This window comes from Delphinapterus leucas, chromosome 16 (genome assembly GCF_059928025.1).
Source record: "Delphinapterus leucas isolate spDelLeu-1000000601 "Yukka" chromosome 16, BTC_Dleu_Yukka2, whole genome shotgun sequence".
NCBI classification, from domain to species: domain Eukaryota; kingdom Metazoa; phylum Chordata; class Mammalia; order Artiodactyla; family Monodontidae; genus Delphinapterus; species Delphinapterus leucas.
In genome coordinates this window covers 51,856,377-51,878,829 of record NC_143144.1, presented here as the reverse complement: position 1 = coordinate 51,878,829, position 22,453 = coordinate 51,856,377, and the positions used below count along the sequence as shown (strand labels likewise).

Genomic DNA, 22,453 nt, shown 5'->3' with positions numbered 1-22,453 from the left:
TAGGGTTAGTCATATGAAAGCTGACAAAGAAGGAAAAGGAGCAGTGGTGTGGTGCAATGTCAACAGACAGCTGTCCCCTGGCTTCCCGATAAATAGGATGACTTGCATTGCTGAGCGGTGTGGTCACTGCCAAAGGAATGGCCCTCTCACATTTCTTCCTGATTCACATATTCAGTGGGGTTACTTGTCATCCCCTCCCTCTCCTGCTTCCCAGACACTGAGTCTGGAATGAAACTTCACCTGCCTCTGAGCTGGCCCCGGGTGGGGGCAGGGGTGTTACTTGGGTTCCCAGGTTGGAAGATTAGCTCACCGGGCCCTAGCTATATAAGCTGATCAGAGCAAGGGGGCTCCCCAGGGCCGACTCAACGTTTCAACCCCCAGGAGGAAAACAGACAGAGGAACTTTAGGTCAACATGATGGTTCTGAAAGTAGAAGAGCTGGTATGTAAAGCACATTATTTCTACGCAGTGAAAAATGGGGCAGCCTTGATTTTTATTTGAAAATTGAAATGCCCTTTTCTTTCTTGCATAATGTGCTGGTACTCTGAAAATGTCATATATGGAAAATGGTTGGTTTATGTGATGAAATAAGTGAAACTGGAAAAAGGGAGCTGGCAGTAATGAATTCTCTACATATTTCCTATCTATTATCTTCTCCTTCGCTTTTATTACTAAAGTGTGTAATCATGTATTGTTATCAAAATGCCTTAGGGGAGAAGTTCTATTGCAAGAATATATGTCTGGAAACTATAACTCAAGGCAAGGGATCATCAACCTAAAATGAAACAATTTTAAATAATCGGTGGGGATGCGGAGGCCAGATTGTGATTTTCCTAGGAAAAATGTGATTAAGTAAATTAAAAGTAGATTTAAACATTTCAACCTAACCTAAACCTTGATTTAACCAAGAGAGGGGGACAAGCATCTGAAGGCTATCCTGGAACACTGCAGCAACTCGTTGCTGCCTGAGATAGGAGAATGTGCTGCAATGGAGGCCACCGTCAGCAGGGAGGGAAGGCCGGGGGCTGCCTGCAGCATCTTCTGTGGAGAATGACCCCAGGACAGGCCTGCTACTTCTGACCCTGCCATCTTCCCTTGTAGGTTACAGGGAAGAAGAATGGCAGTGGGGACGCTGGGGAGTTCCTTCCTGAGGATTTCAGAGATGGAGAGTATGAAGCTGCTGTCACTTTAGAGAAGCAAGAGGACCTGAAAACACTTCCAGCCCACTTTGTGAGCCTGCGGGAGCAACAGTGGAAAACTGAGAAACAGCGAGAGGCAGAGGTAAGACCCTTCCATGAAATTCATGAGTGGGAGGTTGGGGACGGGGCAGAGGATGGAGGTGCCAGACAGGAAGGAGAAGAGAGAGAAACCAAACAAATGCAACCATTCCAAAGATGTTTCTTTACCAGATTCTAACCTATAAAGAAGCAACTTCTGTGGGACAGGTTGCAGGAAATAATTCTTTGGCAAGACTATGACCTCTGGATTCCAAATCAATCACTGTATGTTCTGTGACTGTGTTTTGATTGAAAGACTTGGAAAGAGAAATGTGTCCAGTGAATTTCTGATGTCTTACACTGTCTAGTTAATCCCAAACAAGGGAGCCTTCTTTTTCTTAGTAATGTGGTTTGTGGTCCATGGATCATTGTTTGACTGTGGCCGCTTTCTGTGTTGACAAAATGTGTTGCTGGGTGAATTTTCATTACTTACTAACCACAGATAAAACATGCATTTGTTAGCTGTAGTCCAGGATAGTCTATTTCATGAGCCCTGCTTAGTGGGCCACCTGAAAGACACTGGCATTGACATTTTAGAGCTCAAAACTTATTAGTGGAGTCTTTTGGGTAAAAAAAAAAAAAAAAATTCATGAGCATGATACAAAATTCTACAGAAATCTGGGGTTTGTTTATGGAAATAATTACAAAATCATCACTTAGAAACTAGATCCTATCTCCAGTGAAAAGCTGATGCTATGAGAAAGGAAAGTGAAGATGAAGGCAATTAGCTGAAAAATTTGACCCCTAAGTACTTGAATAAGAAATCACTAAATCCAAGTCAAAGACTTATTATAAATTTTTTATCTTTTTGCGCAAACTGTTCACGTACTTAGCTCAGACCTTGCAGATTCTGTTTTGACACAACCAGAATGCTTGTCAGTAGAACTCACTGTATTTTGAAACATGGATTTCTTTTTTAGCTCAAGAAGAAAAAACTAGAACAAAGATCAAAGCTTGAAAATTTAGAAGACCTTGAAATCATCATTCAACTGAAGAAAAGGAAAAAATACAGGAAAACTAAAGTTCCAGTTGTGAAGGAAACTGAACCCGAAATCATCGTAAGGGCTGCTTGGTTTTGCAGTATTACACCTCGGCATTAGGCTACAGGGGAATAAATATCTGTGAAGGGTGTGACTGAATGTTGGAAAACCCATGGTAACTCTCACACTGTTTTTTCGGCTTTAGACAGAACCTGTGGATGTGCCTAGTTTTCTGAAGGCTGCCCTGGAGAATAAACTGCCAGTAGTAGAAAAATTCTTGTCAGACAAGAACAATCCAGATGTCTGTGATGAGGTAAGGCTTATACAAAGCACTGCAAAATCCAGCTCATTAGTTTTGTGTTTCTTATGCTTTGCTGCAGCCTTGCTAATCTGGTGCCAAAAATCAATCCACCTGAAACAGTCTCCCCAGCTGTTGCCACATATGCCAATAGCATAACAGGGGAGTGCAGTGGTCCAAAAAAAGAAAATGCTGGATTAGTGCTACGGATTGCATTATTTTTTGCAGTCTAATATACTTCTGACTGCTTTTTCAGCTTGTCTTTAATTTTTAGATCTTTGGGATAGACTCTTAATACGGCAGGACCAACGAGTCACCAATGGAGAAATATATTATTAGCATTATCTTTGATTGGACTCAAATACATCAGCTCCACACAGGGAATCTGTAGACTGGAGTTCAAGTGCTAGCTCTATCACTACTGGCCTATTTGATTTTTAGCAGCCAATCTGCATTTTCTGGACCTCAGTTTCCTTATCTGAAAATAGAGGGCATTGGAGTGAAATGCCTAAAAGGTGTTCCAGCACAGTCTATTAATCCATTTATATGAAGCCATTTACCAGAAATCACTAATCCTTTTTGTATCCTTTCCCCCATGAATTGAAATGGGGAATCATTTCTGAAGTTGAATGAAAAATGTCTCCCATTTTCTTAAAAATGAATTGAATGCTTTTTGATATTCAACCTATCAACCGTCCCAGATGGAAGAAAACAGCCTGAACTGCATGGCAAATACTACAAACACCATGAAGGCACAAAATACAAGAAAGGGAAATGTCAGCATTTAGGTAGTTTTGAATCTTTAAGCCCACGTGCCTCAATGTAGACCTCGAAGCACTTACAAATGTATGTTGCAGGAGGCGCAAATCTCAGTTGCAGAATAATTGTTGTCGACAACAAGTTTAGTAAAATTGACATTTCTAATTCATAAAGAAGCACTCAAGTTTCTATCAGCTAGGTCATCAGAGTCCCCAGCTTCATACTTCTTAGAAAGGATTTATGCTCATTTTTATATGCATCGCTCCCTCTCTTTCTTAAATCTCTATTTTGACAGTATAAACGGACAGCTCTTCATAGAGCATGCTTAGAAGGACATTTGGCAATTGTGGAGAAGTTAATAGAAGCTGGAGCCCAGATTGAATTCCGTGATATGGTAAATATATTTCTTTGTTTGGAAGTGAGCCAAAGTAAGTAGACTATATGAAACTTGAGAAAACCTACAATGGAAAAGGGGGCTGACTGTATTGAAAATTGATCCGCGAGAACTAGGCAGAAGCTCGTTTCTCCATACAAAGGGAAGTTGGGAGATGGGACTAGGTCATGTGGGAAGTATTTTCTACACATACTGAAAGGAGAGGAGTGTTCCAGGGAAACGAAGGAAGTGAGAGCTGCTGGACAGAATTCAATATCCTCATCGAAGACTTGGGTCATTATCAAGTCAGTAGCCTTACTGAGAAGTAACGCAGTCAACACTTGCCTTTCAGCCTCCATGTCCTTCCACCATATGTGGCCGCCTGCTCCTGGCCCCTTGGCTGCCAACAACATCTCAGAATTCTCTAGCTGCACACCTTATATGATAGATGCCGATTGCCATCTGTGAGATTTGGGGCTAGACTGCATACAAAATGAATTGCATCTACGGAAAGTAGCTGCTATTCAGACCTCAGTAATTCAACCACTGTGATTTCTACACAGACCGGTACACAGCATATTTTACGACCTGAAGATTGAGCTGGGAAAATGCTTTATTTAAATACAGCTCAATTTGACTTTTCAGCAAAGTGGAAAAGGGACTGGAAAAGTCCAAAGGAACTGGCCAAAATTGAGCCCAAAAGACGTACACACAGAAAAACAAGAAAAGAAACAAAATATAAAGTTTGTATAGAAAGACACAAAAATTCACAAGCATGGGATTTGGAGGGCCAGGGATATACCAGACTTACTCCTATGAGTAAGTGCAGTGACCATGAGTGATGATGGTCAAGGTACAGAGGGTGTGCTGGCACAAATGGCAGGAGAGAACCAGCAAGGGATGAGGAAAAAACAACAGGGACAAGGGAGAGGTGTCAGATCCAGATGAACATCTTTTGGAAGGGAATACTTTTATTCTGCCAGAATTTTAAAATACATTTGTCTAGAACTGTTGAGTCTATCTGGCAAAAGCGGTTAAAAGTTCCAGGCAGACTGTGGGTTGGAATATCTCTTCTGCCACTTACTAGCTGTGTTTCCTTGGGCAAGAAACTTGAATATTTCGGAGCCTTGTTTTTCTCATCTGCAAAACGAGCACAGAATACCCACTTCATAATGTTGCTGGGAGCATCATTGTGTCTGAAGTACGCGGCACTATGTTGGCACGAGGAAATTCCCAATAAATTGTAGTTCTTATCCTCTTTTAAAAAGATTTATTAGGTTTATTAAGAACCTCCTAACGATGCAAACACGCACATAGATACATACACAGAAGCGCATACACTCACATTCACACACTTAAGAGTTTAGCCAAAACATTAGGCAAGAGCCTTCGACTACAATAGTTACAACTGGCAACCTAGACGAGGACAGCCCAGTGTCACCCACGGATGCCCTAGCAAACCTGGCGTTCCTGGGCTTTAGAAACGAAGTACTAAGTCCTCTGTTTAGGTTCTTCTTTCACTAACTCCTGTCCTTTTACCTTCCCGGTATAGCTTGAATCCACAGCCATTCACTGGGCAAGCCGCGGAGGAAACCTGGATGTCTTAAAACTGTTGCTGAACAAAGGAGCAAAAATCAGTGCGCGGGATAAGGTATTTCTCCTCCTCCTGTCCCCCTCCTTCTTCCCCTCCTCCACCCTGTCCCTCCTCCACTTCTCCCCTTCACACATGCCTTGGGGTCTGGGCAGCCTTTGTCCTCAAGCCCAGGGACACAGCAGGCTCTTGCATTTTGCAGTTGCTCAGCACGGCGCTGCACGTGGCGGTGAGGACCGGCCACTACGAGTGCGCAGAGCATATCATCGCCTGCGAGGCGGAACTCAACGCCAAGGACCGAGTGAGTAGCCCGGCAGAGTTTGGCCTTCTAAAGCTTCACTCATTTACATATTTGGAATAACTGCCCCAGCCGGGCACCCTTGCGGGACCCACTTCCTGGCCTCAGGCTCACCTTGTCTGTTCACTCTGCTTCTCTAGGAAGGAGATACCCCCCTGCACGACGCCGTGAGGCTGAACCGGTACAAGATGATCAGACTCCTGATCACGTATGGCGCCGACCTCAACATCAAGAACTGTGTAAGTGCTCAAGCAAGGGGCCCTGCTTGCCAGCTTTCTCATGAACAAAAATATGGCTCACATACTTGAAAACATTCTTACAACGGTAGTGTTGATATTTCAGGGGTCTCTTGATGGTTTAAATGCCCCTGGTCATTCCCATAAGGACATTGCTGAGTTTGGCAAGGACTCAGATCACCTGGTCAGAGATGGGGAAGCCATCGTGACTGCTATGACCTCGGTGCCTAATATAGCCTGTAGTAATTCTTTAAAAATTTGGCCTTGAAGATAAAAGATGGCCAAACCGCCCACACTTACAGACATAAGCACAGTCTGCCTTGGCCATCCCTGGCTGAGCAAGGTTTGGGGTAGTCAGGAATAAAAACACCCAGCATTGCTGAAGCTGTCAAAAATTCCACAGTGGTCAATGCAACCAAGGGCCAAGGAACTCAAATTAATCAACATCTAATCCAAGTAATTCTGAATAGTCCTCCCCTCCTTACAGCAGCATGACAGGCTACCACTTTTTCCAGGGGGAGCCATGCTTTTGCTTTTTTTTTTTTTTCCTTTTTTTCTTTGCGGTATGCGGGCCTCTCACTGTTGTGGCCTCTCCCGCTGCGGAGCACAGGCTCCGGACACGCAGGTTCAGCGGCCATGGCTCACGGGCCCAGCCGCTCCGCGGCATGTGGGATCTTCCTAGACCAGGGCACGAACCCGTGTCCCCTGCATCGGCAGGCGGACTCTCAACCACTGCGCCACCAGGGAAGCTCCATTGCCTATATTTTTGAGATAATTTCTGTTCATTCTCCTCTTTGGTTTATCTGCACATCCCTCAAAATACTTTCCTGTATTTAGGCCCTGAAAATGCTTGTATAAGTCCCCTTTATAAGTACGTATTAATTAAGCTTCATCTGTAAGCCAGGGAATGTAACCAAATTTTCCTCATGGTCCCAATTCCCACTCAAGCATCATCTAAGCTTTAAAAATATCACTGGGAGGGGGCACAGGTGCGATGCTACAAGGTGAGAAGGTCCAGAATGAAGGTTGCAGGGCCACTAACTCAAATCCGCACAGGTTCCAGGCAGATGGCATAGATGACTTACATGGTGGCTGCTGGTGCCATGCACACAGCTTACTTAAAGGTAGCAGCCCTTCCCCAACTCAGCCCATTGCTGCTCCGTGAAACCACGGGAATTGTGCCGCCAGGTCTCCCAGTTTTTTCACAGAGATCACAAATTCAGCTGGGAAATCTCTTAATTTCCAACTGTTGCCAATTAATTCCAGGTTTAAAAAAAATCTAAGCTCTGTTTGGGCCAAAACAGGTCTCTAGCTTTATTTGCATCTCAAAGCTGCCAGTCTGCAATCTCTGGGATAAAGAGAGACTTCTGAATGAACAGAGATGGAAAATTTTAGGACTTCTCAAATTTAAAGACAAGAGTTGAGAGGTGACACAGTTTTAATTGTTGTAAATATCTTGAGATGTATGCTTGAGGTAAAAAACTTTTGGTCTCAAAAGTTACTTATTCATACATCATTGATATCATCTCCAAGAAAAATAAATTTCTTGGGAGAGACCAATGTAAGTTCTGAGCAGCTGTGAAAAATCTACCCCTTGGAGTGGTACTTGTGTACTTAAGCCAAGGTGTTGAAGCAGCTCATTCTCCACCAGTTTTTATCAATCAGGAATCATTTTCCAAATTGATAGGAAGTGGTTCTTGACCAAGAGGGATACTACTACCTCCCCATACCCATTTTGCAGGATACTGGGTAAGTATGGAGGCATTTTTTGAGTTTGAAAATGACTTGGCTTACTCTTGCTGTTTAGTGTCTAGGGACTGGGGATTTTTACCACCACCTGGGATATCCCACAGGAAAGAAAACCATTGCTAATCTGAAATGCCAAAAGCATTCCCGTGAGAAACAGTGAAGGGCTGGTTTGAATATAAACTGCAAATCACTCATAATGGAAAACATAAAACACTTCAATAACATACACCTATCCATTACCTCATTAAATACACATACACACACATACACACACACACACACACACACACGAGATGAATTTATAAACGCCTCCCCCCGGAAGTCAAATTCCCTCCTCTATTTTGATTAGGCTGGGAAGACCCCGATAGATCTGGTGCTACAGTGGCAGAATGGAACCAAAGCAATATTTGACAGCCTCAAAGAGAACTCCTACAAAGCCTCTCGCATAGAGACATTCTGAGAAAAACGACGATAGAAGCTTCCATTGGCTGCTCTTCACCGCCCCGAAGAGCAACTCATCATGAAAACCAGCTTCTCTTTATCAACCTGTTGTAAAGCGGCACCTAATTATGTTTTGAGAAAGCACAGGGACATAGGTATTGACATTTCCCTTAGTGAAACCCACTCTATTTATTTGTATTTATTACTGTTTATTTATTTATTTACTGTGATACCACCGACATTCAGATCCTTTGTGGTCACCCATTTGGAGAACAAGCTTAGTTTCTATGGGATGCATCAGAGCCTCTTCCCATAGGTAGCCCTTAAACTGTGTTAACCAGAAGTGCTGTCAGTGCCGACTTACGTGTCACCTCGCTTATGGAAGATGTTTCAGGGTGTTTTTGAAAGACAAAGGGGATTATTGCAGCCTTCTTTTCTCCTGAACTTTTCATGCTGAAGTGTGAGGCCATGGAAAGCCTGTAGCGACAGGAAAGGAAACAGAATGAAAGTGATTCTGTGAGGACTGTAAAGCCCGCCATTCGACGCCTGGGCCTGGTAATTCTTACTAGGTCACACGCTGTACATACCAAGGTAAAGAGAATGTCTTGAGTGTAAGTGGAAGGAGCGGGCCGCTGGGCCGTGCAGAACTGAATGAGTTCAAAAGAGATGAAAGTAACTGCGAATTGTAAATGTGTAAATGTATATTATGCTGTATGTATATTTTATGTTCATAATAAAAGCAAATCCTAACCCTCTTTCCTCCTTTTAGTGAGAATCATGCAAAAAGGCCATTTAGATGGGGTTTTCTTTGTCTTCCAAGCTTTTCATATTAGGAGTGTCCTGTAGAACCGCACCTCTCAGTATTTAACGTGTACACAGATCACCTGAGGATCTTGTTAAAATTCAAATTCCGATTCCTCCAGTGTGGGTGGGGCCTGAGATTCTGCATTTCCGACAAGCCCCCAGGCGATGCAGAAGTGGTGGTATAGCACAGCCACATTGAGCAGCACAGCTGTGAAAACCATAAAGATACCCAGGAGTTCAAGCTTTTTTGGCCCCAGTGATGGGGAGAAAGAGACCTCTGGTGGGCAAAATGATTACTGCAAGTTAAGGTGTTCCCTTAAGATGTTCCCCTGGGGCTTAACTAATCTGAGGATTGTGCACACCCGCGGTAATGTCAAAGACTGCCCACGAGAAAACACACCTGGCCAATGATTGCTGACCTCCAAGGGGAGCTACTTTGCCGCCACGTGCTGGGCCAGGTGCTATGACTTGTGATGAGAAAACCAAATTGTCCCCGTCCTGCCTTCCTGGAATAGATGAATATTAAAGAAATAATCACAGAAATAAATACACGGTAACAATCTGCAGTAAGTATATAAAGAAGTAAAAAGTACAGAGTGCTGAGAGTCTAAGCTGTGGAGACCCATCATTCGATGGGGAGGCAGCGGAGAGGGTTTCTACAAAGACTTCTTTGAGGTGGGAGCCTTTCAGGGGAGTCTGAAGGATAAACTGGAGTTATTCAAGCACAGTGTTCAGGCAGCAGAGAGAACACAGAAAAGGGCAAGGTTACGGGAAAAGTATGAAGGCCAACGTGAAACACTCGCACTAGTACCCCTCCCATAAAACACCCCAGATAGGATAAAACTCATAACCTCTTTGCTATGCCTCTAACACTTTGAGAGGGCGTGTAGGCACAGTCCATAACCAGAAGATCCTCCAGTTAGCTGATCATGGAATTGTGAGGATGGTTTGAAATATTTTTGTACCTTTTCTATCTAGTCTCTGAAGAATCTGTAGAGTCCACCTCGTGGGGGGCGTCAGGAGCTTCATTCTCTCTGTTATCTCCCTCTCAATCCCCTTCTGCCACCCCCTGCTCTCCCTTGAGGGTCCTGGCTCTAACCCGTCAGATCCTTAAGGCTTGGGGTCCTTCCATTTCTTCCAAGTAAAGCACCTACAACATAGGCAGCATCTCCACTGCTGCAATGATGTCTCCCACAGCATAGCTTGGGTGTGTTATTATTTACATGGCTAAGTTTTCTCTTGATGTCTTCCTCAAATTCCCCTCCCCACAAGAGCTGGAAGCTAAAGGAGAGAAGGAAGTAACGGGTTAAAACACTTTTGTGTTGCTGTGTATAAAGATTTGCACTAGTACAGAGGTTGGGGGCATGAGAATCAACATGGAATAAGTCCCATTATAACAAGGCCAACTCAGTGACCTTTGCTAATGGAAAAGATAAACACTTCAGGCAAAATCTTCAAGTTTCTGTCACACTGGCGGTCAACATTTTTTTTTTTTTTTTCGGTACACGGGCCTCTCACTGTTGTGGCCTCTCCTGTTGCAGAGCACAGGTTCCGGACGCGCAGGCTCAGCGGCCATGGCTCACGGACCTAGCCGCTCCGTGGCACGTGGGACCTTCCCGGACCGGGGCACGAACCCGTGTCCCCTGCATCGGCAGGCGGACTCTCAACCACTGCACCACCAGGGAAGGCCCTGGCAGTCAACTTTTATAAGCTCCCTGTCTTCCCACTTAAGCCAGCTCCCACCTAAGCCAGACCCACATTCTGCGTCTTGTGTCCTTTTACCAGTGAAGGGAATGTCCCACTGGCCGATGGAGACTCTTGGAAGTTGTTCTAGACTTTCCCTTTGCCTCATCCCTCTTTCAACCAACCACCAAGACTTCTTACCAAGCATACTACCTAAGGGGTGCTGTAATCTGTCCACTTCCTCTCATCCTAGGGGCCGCTCCCCTAGTTCAGATCACCACAGCAGCTCCCAGATTACTCAAATGCCCTCAGCTTACTTCCCTCCAGTCTGTTCCTCAAGTTGCAGCCAGGGTGATTTTTCTAAAATGCAAATATGATCAAGTCATTCTCCACTTCAAAATTTTTCAGTGGCTGCCCACTTCTCTCAGGATGAAATAAAAGTGCCTTAACGTTTTCTAAAACTCTTGAAATCTGGCTGCCGTTAACTCTTTATTCTCATCTATTTCTCATTACTTTCCTAGCTAAACAGCAAATTTCAACTCTACTGAATTTTCAGTTTCTTAAAAAATCCAGGCACTAGCTTTTGTTCTCATATATTGTGCCAACTCCCTGGAAGGCTCTTCTTCCCACCCCACTGCATCATTTCTCCCCATTCCTCCCCTTCAGGGTAGCTGTATGTCCTCCAGGAAGCCATCCTTAACTCTTACTTAGACTTTGTTAGTCTCAAGTGTGTTCCTGCTGTACTTTTTTTCTCCATGTCATAACATCTGTCATACTGCCTTTATCCCCCAAATGAAAAAATTTCCTCTCCCCTTGAACAAGCAATACATGCTCGTTAAGTATTAAGCCAATTATAGAAATGAATGAAGAAAGCAAACATCACCAATAATCCTAATTTAATGATGCTGATTATTTCTGTGCACATTACATATGGGCACTGTACATTTAGCTTTATAACTCTTTTCAGTTGAACAACTTATTCTAGACATCTTTATAAATGGTAGTCTTATGTTTCAATGTACAATGGATCATTTAACCAATCCTATCATTATTGGACATTCAGGTTGTTTCCATTTTCCCATTTTAGACATTGTTGCAATGAATATTCTTATCCATGCATCCTTTACACCTAACCAGTTATTTCTGAAGAAATATTTATAGAAATACCTATAAGGTTGGTATCAAATTAGCCCTTCCACAATGTTATTGCCTTTCCCCACAATCATGAAAATACTCATTTTATAAATGTTTTATTTTTTCAACCCAATTAGCAAAAGAAAGATATATTTTTGATTATTTTCCCTTGATTACTAAAAAAGTTCAGCATCTTCAGGTTTATTGAGCTTTTTTCTGGGCCAATCTTCCTTGCTCAATTTTCTATTAAGTCAGGTTCCCTGGAAGTGGTGCTTGAAATAAGGATTCTTGTGGAAGTGATTTCTTGACAGTGGTCTATAAGGGACTGAGGAAAACAGGACAGGGCAGGAGAAGAAAAGAAAAGAGGCAAACACATGGTTTAAGAAGTCTCTCCTAAACCCAATCCCATGGGGAGCTCAGGAGCATAAACTGCACCACAGAGGCCGGAAGGCCAGGCTGTAAGGCCCTGCTCAGGCATTCACCATGGGCCAACCTCCAGGGGAGGGTGAGGATAAACCATTAATATCCAACATCTGCAGCAGCTGGAGAAGGGGTACACCAGCCTGGTAAAAAGGATCTGGAGCTTCCCTGGTGGCGCAGTGGTTGGGAGTCCGCCTGCCGATGCAGGGGACACGGGTTTGTGCCCCGGTCCGGGAAGATCCCACATGCCGCGGAGAGGCTAAGCCTGTGAGCCATGGCCGCTGAGCCTGCGCTCCGCAATGGGAGAGGCCACAATGGTGAGACGCCTGCGTACCGCAAAAAAAAAAAAAAAGGGATCTGGATGGACACTAGCAGTATTTGTCATGTTGCATATTTGTTTTTTAAAAGCAATTTCTTTAAAGAAGCATATTCCTCTCTGGGATATGCACTGTAAATGTTCCTTCCTAGTTGTTCGTACTTTTCTAACACTAAATTTTTATAGACAAATTGATCAAGCTTTTGTTTCCTGGCTTTGATGACCACGTTTAGGTCTTTTCCAATCCAAGCTTATTTTCTTTTTAAATAATTACCTTTTTCTTTAGTATTTTACACTTTAAAAAATTTAAATCTTTAATCCACCTAAATTTATTATGCGTGTGTACTGGGTATGAGGTAGGGAATGGACTTGTTGTTTTTCCTAAATGACAGAGTAACAGCTGACATTTAGTAGGTACATTCTATATGACAGGTTCTGCTCTGGGCCTTCTACAAATTTTAATCCACTTAACCCTTGCAATAATGCCATAGGGAGAAGAGAAGAAGGAAGTGAGGCACAGAGTGGTAACGTCATTTGTCCAAGGTTACAGGTAGTAAGTACTAGCAAGTTGGAATTTTAACACAGGCAGTGTGTCTACAGTCTTTGCACTTAACCGTACAGTACTGTGCTGTCCTGCCTCTCCTGCCAGGTAACCAGTTGTTCCAACACCACTTACTGAACAATCCATCATTACTTCCTATAACTGAAGTGTTCTGGACTCCCAGCTCTTTCATTCTTCTATATGAATTTCTGTACCAATTATACACTGTTTTAGTTACTAGAGTTCTGTTGTACTCTGTAATACTCAGCTGTACAAGTGTCTTTCATTGTTTTTCTACAAAATTCCCTAGCAATTCTCAAACTTTTTTCTTTCAAAATAGCAAGTCTAAAAAGAAAACCTATACACAAGCAAACAAAAATACATACAGACACTTTGTTTTGGATTTTGTTAAATTCATAGATTAAATCAGGGGAGAATTTGATGTACCACATCTCCCTTCATGTATTCCAGTCTAATTTCCCACGTCACTTTTATTTAACAGTTTTCCTCACAGAGTCCCATCATTTCTCGGTAATTTATGTCTTTGTGATTAGGGCCACTTTTTTTTTTTTTTTTTCATTTTAAAGTAGACTTGTTTTATTTTTTAAAATTTTTATAAATTTTTTAACATCTTTATTGGAGTATAATTGCTTGACAATGGTGTGTTACTTTTTGCTTTATAACAAAGTGAATCAGTTATACATATATATATATCCCCACATCTCTTCCCTCTTGCATCTCCCTCCCTCCCACCCTCCCTATTCCACTCCTCTAGGTGATCACAAAGCACTGAGCTGATCTCCCTGTGCTATGTGGCTGCTTCCCACTATCTATTTTACATTTGGTAGTGTATGTATGTCCATGCCACTCTCTCACTTTCCCCCAGCTTACCCTTCCCCCTCCTCGTATCCTCAAGTCTGTTCTCTAGTAGGTCTGCGTCTTTATTCCAGTCTTGCCCCTAGGTTCTTCATGACCATTTTTTTTTGTTTGTTTTTTAGATTCCACGTATATGTGTTAGCATACGGTATTTTTCTCTTTCTGACTTACTTAACTCTGTATGACAGTCTCTAGGTCCATCCACCTCACTACAAATAACTCAATTTCATTTCTTTTAATGGCTGAGTAATATTCCATTGTATATAAGTGCCACATCTTCTTTATCCATTCATCTGTTGATGGACACTTAGGTTGCTTCCATGTCCTGGCTATTGTAAATAGAGCTGCAATGAACATTGTGGTACATGACTCTTTTTGAATTATGGTTTTCTCAGGGTATGTGCCCAGTAGTGCGATTGCTGGGTCATATGGTAGCTCTATTTTTAGTTTTTTAAGGAACCTCCATACTGTTCTCCATAGTGGCTTATCAATTTACATTCCCACCAACAGTGCAAGAGGGTTCCCTTTTCTCCACACCCTCTCCAGCATTTATTGTTTGTCGATTTCTTGATGATGGCCATTCTGACTGGTGTGAGATGATGTCACATTGTAGTTTTGATTTGCATTTCTCTAATGATTAATGATGTTGAGCATTCTTTCACGTGCTTGTTGGCAATCTGTATATCATCTTTGGAGAAATGTCTATTTAGGTCTTCTGCCCATTAGGTCTTCTGTCTTTTCTTTGTCTTGTTTATGGTTTCCTTTGCTGTGCAAAAGCTTTGAAGTTTCATTAGGTCCCATTTGTTTTTGTTTTTATTTCCATTTCTCTAGGAGGTGGGTCAAAAAGGACCTTACTGTGATTTATGTCATAGAATGTTCTGCCTATGTTTTCCTCTAAGAGTTCGATAGTGTCTGGCCTTACATTTAGGTCTTTAATCCATTTTGAGTGTATTTTTATGTATGGTGTTAGGGAGTGTTCTAATTTCATTCTTTTACATGTAGCTGTCCAGTTTTCCCAACACCACTTATTGAAGAGGCTGTCTTTTCTCCACTGTATATTCCTGCCTCCTTTATCAAAGATAAGGTGACCATATGTGTGTGGGTTTATCTCTGGGCTTTCTTGATCTATATTTCTGTTTTTATGCCAGTACCATACTGTCTTGATGACTGTAGCTTTGTAGTATAGTCTGAACTCAGGGAGCCTGATACCTCCAGCTCCGTTTTTCTTTCTCAAGATCGCTTTGGCTATTCGGGGTCTTTTGTGTTTCCATAAAAATTGTGAAATTTTTTGTTCTACTTCTGTGAAAAATGCCAGTGGTAGTTTGATAGGGGATTGCATTGAATCTGTAGATTGCTTTGGGTAGTAGAGTCATTTTCACAATGTTGATTCTTCCAATGTAAGAACATGGTATATCTCTCCATTTGTTTGTATTATCTTTAATTTCTTTCATCAGTGTCTTATAATTTTCTGTATACAGGTCTTTTGTCTCGTTAGGAAGGTTTATTCCTATTTTACTTTTGTTGCAGTGGTAAATGGGAGTGTTATCTTAATTTCACTTTCAGATTTTTAATCATTGGTGTATAGGAATGCAAGAGATTTCTGTGCATTAATTTTGTATCCTGCACTTTACCAAATTCATTGATTCGTTCTAGTAGTTTTCTGGTAGCATCTTTAGGATTCTCTATGTATAGTATCACGTCATCTGCAAACAGTGACAGCTTTACTTCCTTTCCGATTTGGATTCCTTTGTTTCCTTTTCTCTTCGGACTGCTGTGGCTAAAAATTCCAAAACTGTGTTGAATAACAGTGGTGAGAGTGGGCAACCTTGTCTCTTTCCTGACCTTAGAGGAAATGGTTTCAGTCTTTCACTAGTGAGAATGACGTTGGCTGTGGGTTTGTCATATACAGCCTTCATTATGTTGAGGTAAGTTCCCTCTATGCCTACTTTCTGAAGGGCTTTTATCATAAATCGGTGTTGAATTTTGTCAAAAGCTTGCTCTGCATCTATTGAGATGATCATATGGTTTTCCTCCTTCAGTTTGTTAATATGGTGTATCACATTGATCGACTTGCACATACTGAAGAATCCTTGCATTCCTGGGATAAACCCCACTTGATCATGGTGTATGATCCTTTTAATGTGCTGTTAGATTCTGTTTGCTAGTATTTTGCTGAGGAGTTTTGCATCTATGTTCATCAGTAATACTGGCTTGTAGTTTTCTTTCTTTGTGACATCTTTGACTGGTTTTGGTATCAGGGTGATGGTGGCCTCGTAGAGTGAGTTTGGGAGTGTTCCTCCCTCTGCTATATTTTGGAAGAGGTTGAGAAGGATAGGTGTTAGCTCTTTTCTAAATGTTTGATAGAATTCGCCTGTGAAGCCATCTGGTCCTGGGCTTTTGTTTGTTGGAAGATTTTAATCACAGTTTCAATTTCAGTGCTTGTGATTGGTCTGTTTATATTTTCTATTTCTTCCTTGCTCATTCCAAGGCTGAGCATTTCTAAGAATTTGTCCATTTCTTCCAGGTTGTCCATTTTATTGGCATATAGTTGCTTGTAGTAATCTCTTATGATCCTTTGTATTTCTGCAGTGTCAGTTGTTACTTCTCCTTTTTCATTTCTAATTCTATTGATTTGAGTCTTCTCCCTTTTTTTCTTGATGAGTCTGGCTAGTGGTTTATCAATTTTGTTTATCTTCTCAAAGAACCAGCTTTTAGTTTTATTGGTCTCTGCTATCATTTCCTTCATTTCTTTTTCATTTATTTCTGATCTGATCTTTATGATTTCTTTCCTTTTGCTAATTTTGGGGCGTTTTTTTGTTCTTCCTTCTCTAACTGCTTTAGGTGTAAGGTTAGGTTGTTTATTTGAGATGTTTCTTGTTTCTTAAGGTAGGATTGTATTGCTATAAACTTCCCTCTTAGAACTGCTTTTGTTGCATCCCATAGGTTTTGGGTCATCGTGTTTTCATTGTCATTTGTTTCTAGGTATTTTTTGATTTCCTCTTTGATTTCTTCACTGATCTCTTGGTTATTAAGTATTGTTTAGCCTCCATGTGTTTGTATTTTTTACAGATGTTTTCCTGTAATTGATATCTAGTCTCATAGCGTCGTGGTTGGAAAAGATACTTGATATGATTTCAATTTTCTTAAATTTACCAAGGCTTGTTTTGTGACCCAAGATATTATCTATCCTCGAGAATGTTCCATGAGCACCTGAGAAGAAAGTGTATTCTGTTGTTGTTGGATGGAATGTCCTATAACTATCAATTAAGTCCATCTAGTTTAATGTAACATTTAATGCTTGTGTTTCCTTATTTATTTTCATTTTGCATGATCTGTCCATTGGTGAAAGTGGGGTGTTAAAGTCCCCTACTATGATTGTGTTACTGTCGATTTCCCCTTTTATGGCTGTTAGTATTTGCCTTATGTATTGAGGTGCTCCTATGTTGGGTGCATAAATATTTACAACTGTTATACCTTCTTCTTGGATTCATCTCTTCATCATTATGTAGTGTCCTTCTTTGTCTCTTGAAATAGTCTTTGCTTTAAAGTCTATTTTGTCTGATATGAGAATTGCTACTCCAACTTTCTTTTGATTTCCATTTGCATGGAATATCTTTTTCCATCCCCTCACTTCCAGTCTGTATGTGTCCCTAGGTCTGAAGTTGGTCTCTTGTAGACAGCATATATACAGGCCTTGTTTTTGTATCCATTCACCCAGTCTGTGTCTTTTGGTTGGAGCATTTAATGCATTTACATTTAAGGTAATTATCGATATGCACGTTCCTAAGACCATTTTCTTAATTGTTTTGGGTTTGTTATTGTAGGTCTTTTCCTTCTCTTGTGTTTCCTGCCTAGAGAAGTTCCTTTAGCATTTGTTGTAAAGCTGGTTTTGTGGTGCTGAATTCTCTTAGCTTTTGCTCGTCTGTAAAGGTTTTAATTTCTCCATCAAATCTGAATGAGATCCTTGCTGGGTAGAGTAATCTTGGTTGTAGGTTTTTCTCCCTCATCACTTTAAATATGTCCTGCCACTCCCTTCTGGCTTGCAGTTTCTGCTGAAAGATCAGCTGTTAACCTTATGGGGATTCCCTTGTGTGTTATTTGTTGTTTTTCCCTTGCTGCTTTTAATATATTTTGTCTTTAATTTTTTTTGAGTTTGATTAATATGTGTCTTGGTGTGTTTCTCCTTGGATTTATCCTGTATGGGCCTCTCTGTGCTTCCTGGACTTGATTATATATTTCCTTTCCCGTATTAGGGAAGTTTTCAACTGTAATCTCTTCAAATATTTTCTCAGTCCCTTTGTTCTTCTCTTCTTCTTCTGGGACCCCTATAATTCGAATGTTGGTGCGTTTAATGTTGTCCCAGAGGTCTCTGAGACTGTCCTCAGTTCTTTTCATTCTTCATTCTGCTCTGCAGTAGTTATTTCCACTATTTTATCTTCCAGGTCACTTATCCGTTCTTCTGCCTCAGTTATTCTGCTACTGATCCCTTCTAAAGAATTTTTAATTTCATTTATTGTGTTGTTCATCACTGTTTGCTCTTTAGTTCTTCTAGGTCCTTGTCAAACGTTTCTTATATTTTTTCCATTCTCTTTCCGAATTCTTTTTCAGGTAGACTGCCTATTTCCTCTTCATTTGTTAGGTCTGGTGGGTTTTTACCTTGCTCCTTCATCTGCTGCGTGTTTTTCTGTCTTATTTTGCTTAACTTACTGTGTTTGGGGTCTCCTTTTCACAGGCTGCAGGTTCGTAGTTCTTTTTGTTGTCTGTCCCCAGTGGCTAAGGTTGGTTCGGTGGGTTGTGTAGGGTTCCTGGTGGAGGGGACTGGTGCCAGTGTTCTGGTGGATGAGGCTGGATCTTGTCTTTCTGGTGGGCAGGTCCACGTCTGGTGGTGTGTTTTGGGGTGTTTGTGGCCTTATTATGATTTTAGGCAGCCTCTCTGCTAATGGGTGGGGTTGTGTTCCTGTCTTGCTAGTTGTTTGGCGTAGGGTGTCCAGCACTGTAGCTTGCTGGTCATTGAGTGGAGCTGGGTCTTGGCGTTGAGATGGAGATCTCTGGGAGATTTTCGCCATTTGATATTACGTGGAGATGGGAGGTCTCTGGTGGAACAGTGTCCTGAACTTGGCTCTCCCACCTCAGAGGCACAGGCCTGACGCCTGGCTGGAGAACCAAGCGCCTGTCATCCACACGGCTCAGAATAAAAGGGAGGAAAAGAAAGAAAGAAAGAAAGAAAGAAGATAAAATAAAGTTATTAAAATAAAAAATAATTATTAAAAAAATTTTTTTAAATAAAAAGAAAGAAGAGAGCAAGCAAATCAAAAAAATCCACCAATGATAACAAGCACTAAAACCTATATTGAAAACAAACAACAAAGGACAGACAGAACCCTAGGACAAATGGTAAAACCAAAGGTATACAAACAAAATCACACATAGAAACATACACACTCACAAAAAGAGAAAAAGGGGAAAAAAAATATATCGTTGCTCACAAAGTCCACCTCCTCAATTTGGGATGATTCATTGTTTATTCAGGTATTCCACAGATGCAGGTACATAAAGTTGATTGTGCAGGTTTAATCCGCTGCTCCTGAGGATGTTGGGAGAAATTTCCCTTTCTCTTCTTTGTTTGCAGAGCTCCCAGGGTTCAGCGTTGGATTTGGACCCGCCTCTGCGTGTAGGTCGCCTGAGGGTGTCTGTTCCTGCCCAGACAGGACAGGGTTAAAGAAGCAGCTGCTTTGGGGGCTCTGGCTCACTCAGGACGGGGGGAGGAAGGGGTACGGAATGTGGGGGTGAACCTGCGGTGGCAGAGGCCAGCATGACACACCAGCCTGACGCGCGCCATGTGTTCTCCTGGGGAAGTTGTCCCTGGATCACGGGACACTGGCAGTGGTGGGCTGCACAGGCTCCCATGAGGGGAGGTGTGGATAGTGACCTGTGCTTGCACACAGGCTTCTTGGTGGCTACAGTAGCAGCCTTAGCGTATCATGCCCGTCTCTGGAGTCCACACTGATAGCCACGGCTCGCGCCTGTCTTTGGAGCTCCTTTAAGCTGTGCTCTTAATCCCCTCACTTCACGCACCCCTAAACGATGGTCTCTTGCCTCTCTGGCAGCTCCAGACTTTTTCCCAGACTACCTCCCAGCTAGCTGTGGCACACTAGCCCCCTTCAGGCTGTGTTCACGCAGCCAACCCCAGTCCTTTCCCTGGGATCTGACCTCGAAAGCCCGAGCCTCAGCTCCCAGCCCCTGCCCGTCCCGGCAGGTGAGCAGACAGGCCTCTTGGGCTGGTGAGTGCTGGTCAGCACTGATCCTCTGTGCGGGAATTTCTCTGCTTTGACCTCCGCACCCCTGTTGCTGCGCTCTCCTCCGTGGCTCCGAAGCTTCCCCCCACCGTCACCCGCAATCTCCACCCATGAAGGGTCTTCCTAGTGTGTGGAAACCTTTCCTCTTTCACAGCTCCCTCCCAATGGTGTAGGTCCTGGCCCCAACCTTTTGTCTGTTTTTCCTTTTTTCTTTTGCACTACCCAGGTACGTGGGGAGTTTCTGGCCTTTTGGGAGGTCTGAGGTCTTCTGCCTGCATTCAGTAGGTGTTCTGTAGGAATTGTTCCACATGTAGATGTATTTCTGATGTATTTGTGGGGAGGAAAGTGATCGCCATGTCTTATTCTGCTGCCATCTTGAAGCTCCTCCCTCAGGGGCATCTTTTAAAATGGTATTTTATAACGTTATTGTTAATGAAAACTACTGGCTTTTGTATTTATTTTATAATTGACCACTTTGCTGAACTTTTACTGAAGGTAATGTCACCTTGTTGCAACTAAACCAGTTCATGTTCTAACAAAAGCAAACTTTAAAGAAGCCCACTTGCTGTTCTTCACTGGTGACCAGCCATCATGCCCTCCTATTTTGAATAACAGGATAAGCACCTGCTCATAAACAGAAAGCAAGCCCAACTGCAAATACATAACAAATGTATTTGAAATACAGGTGCTAAAAAGCACCTGTATTTCTATCCTTTACCCAGTTGCTTTTCTTGAGTTTTTCAAGACTCACATTGTGCCATTAACTTTTCCTCCTTTCTAATATAACATGAAAGACCTCAATATTATACCTGGTACAGTTGGGGCTAAAATATAGTCAGTTGGTTGAAAAAGTAGATCATTGTGGGGCATCAAAAAAAAGTTGAACATACATCCTCTTAAACATTTTAAGTTTAAAATATATAAATGTACACTCACGTGCCAATCTTTTAAAGAAAGGTCAAAGCCTATTCTTGGAAGTATGGCTCCACTGATGGGAGATCTACAGTTTGTTCTTGAGTTCCAGTCTCTTTAAAGAAGAAAGAAAAGTGATATTTCATTAGGTTTGATTTGCATAATTAGTAATGTTGAGCATCTTTTCATGTGCCTATTGGCTATCGGTACATCTTCCAAAGACATATTGGATATTTTTCAGATCTTCTGCCCATTTTTATTTATTCACTTATTTATTTTTGGCTGCGTTGGGTCTTCGTTGCTGCACGTGGGGTTTCTCTAGTTGTGGCAAGCGGGGTCTACTCTTGGTTGCAGTGTGTGGGCTTATCATTGTGGTGGCTTCTCTTGCTGTGGATCATGGACTCTAGGCACGTGAGCTTCAGTAGTTGTGGCACATGGGTTCCGTAGTTGTGGCTCACAGGCTCAGTAGTTGTGGCACATGGGCTTAGTCGCTCTGCAGCATGTGGCATCTTCCCGGACCACGGCTCGAACCCATGTCCCCTGCATTGGCAGGTGGATTCTTAACCACTGTGCCACCAGGGAAGCCCCCTCTGCCCATTTTTAAATTGGGTTGTTTGGTATTTGTTGTTGAGTTGTATGAGTTTTTTATATATTTTGGCTATTAACCCCTCATCAGATATATGATTTTAAAATAGCTTCCCATTTAGTAGGTAGTTTTTTTTTTTTAACCTGACAAAAACTTTTACATACTCACACACACACACACATATATATGTATATTTCCAGATTCTTTTCCTTTATAGGTTATTACAAAATACTGATTATAGTTCCCTGTGCTATACAGTAGGTCCTTATTGGTTGTCTGTTCATTTTGTTGATAGTTTCTTTTGCTATGAAGCTTTTTAGTTTTGCATTTGTTTCCCTTGCCTGAGGAGATATATGTGGAAAGATAATGCTAATACCTATGTCACGCCCGATAGCCTGTTAGAATGGCTATTATCAAAAAGGCAAGAAATAAGAAATGTTATAGAGAGGATGTCGAGAAAAGGGAACCCTCATGCACTATTGGTAGGAATGTAAATTGGTCCAGTCACTAAGGAAAACACTATGGAGATTCTTCAAAAAATTAAGAATAGAACTACCATATGATCCAGCTATTCCTCTTCTGGGAATTTATCCAAAGAATATGAAAGCACAAATTCGTAAATATATACATACTCCTATGTTCACTACAGCATTATTTATATAGCCAAGATATGGAAAAAACCTAAATGTCCATCAACAAATGAATGCATAAAGATGTGGGGTGTGTGTGTGTGTGTGTATACACACACACACATATATAAAATGGAATACTACTCAGCCATAAAGTTAGAGGAAATCTTGCCATTTGTGACACCACTGATGGACCTTGAGGGTATTATGCTAAATGAGATAAGTCAGATAGAGAGAGACAAATACTATATGATT

The 22,453-nt window shown here is 41.9% G+C and overlaps 2 protein-coding genes across 3 annotated transcripts in view; one reads left to right on the top strand and one right to left on the bottom strand.

Moving 5' to 3' along the window:
• Positions 1 to 398: 398 nt before the first annotated feature.
• ANKRD1 (ankyrin repeat domain 1) lies at positions 399 to 8,324 on the top strand. The gene is made up of 9 exons (XM_022569369.3): positions 399 to 440; positions 1,101 to 1,280; positions 2,197 to 2,334; positions 2,462 to 2,569; positions 3,609 to 3,707; positions 5,239 to 5,337; positions 5,480 to 5,578; positions 5,716 to 5,814; positions 7,910 to 8,324. Exons 1-9 carry the CDS (start codon positions 414 to 416, stop codon positions 8,018 to 8,020), a joined length of 960 nt encoding a protein of 319 aa, XP_022425077.1. The 5' UTR covers positions 399 to 413; the 3' UTR covers positions 8,021 to 8,324.
• Positions 8,325 to 8,611: 287 nt separating this feature from the next.
• RPP30 (ribonuclease P/MRP subunit p30) overlaps positions 8,612 to 22,453 on the bottom strand; it is a 43,492-nt gene continuing 29,650 nt past the window's right edge. Inside the window, exons 13-14 of one of the 2 annotated variants that reach the window (XR_002643956.2) lie at positions 21,008 to 21,098; positions 8,612 to 19,471 (exon numbers count right to left, since the gene is read on the bottom strand). The gene's annotated coding sequence lies outside the window, so the exon portion shown is untranslated. Of the gene's footprint in view, positions 21,099 to 22,453 lie in introns of both variants that reach the window. The other variant, XR_016388117.1, reaches the window with a different exon arrangement.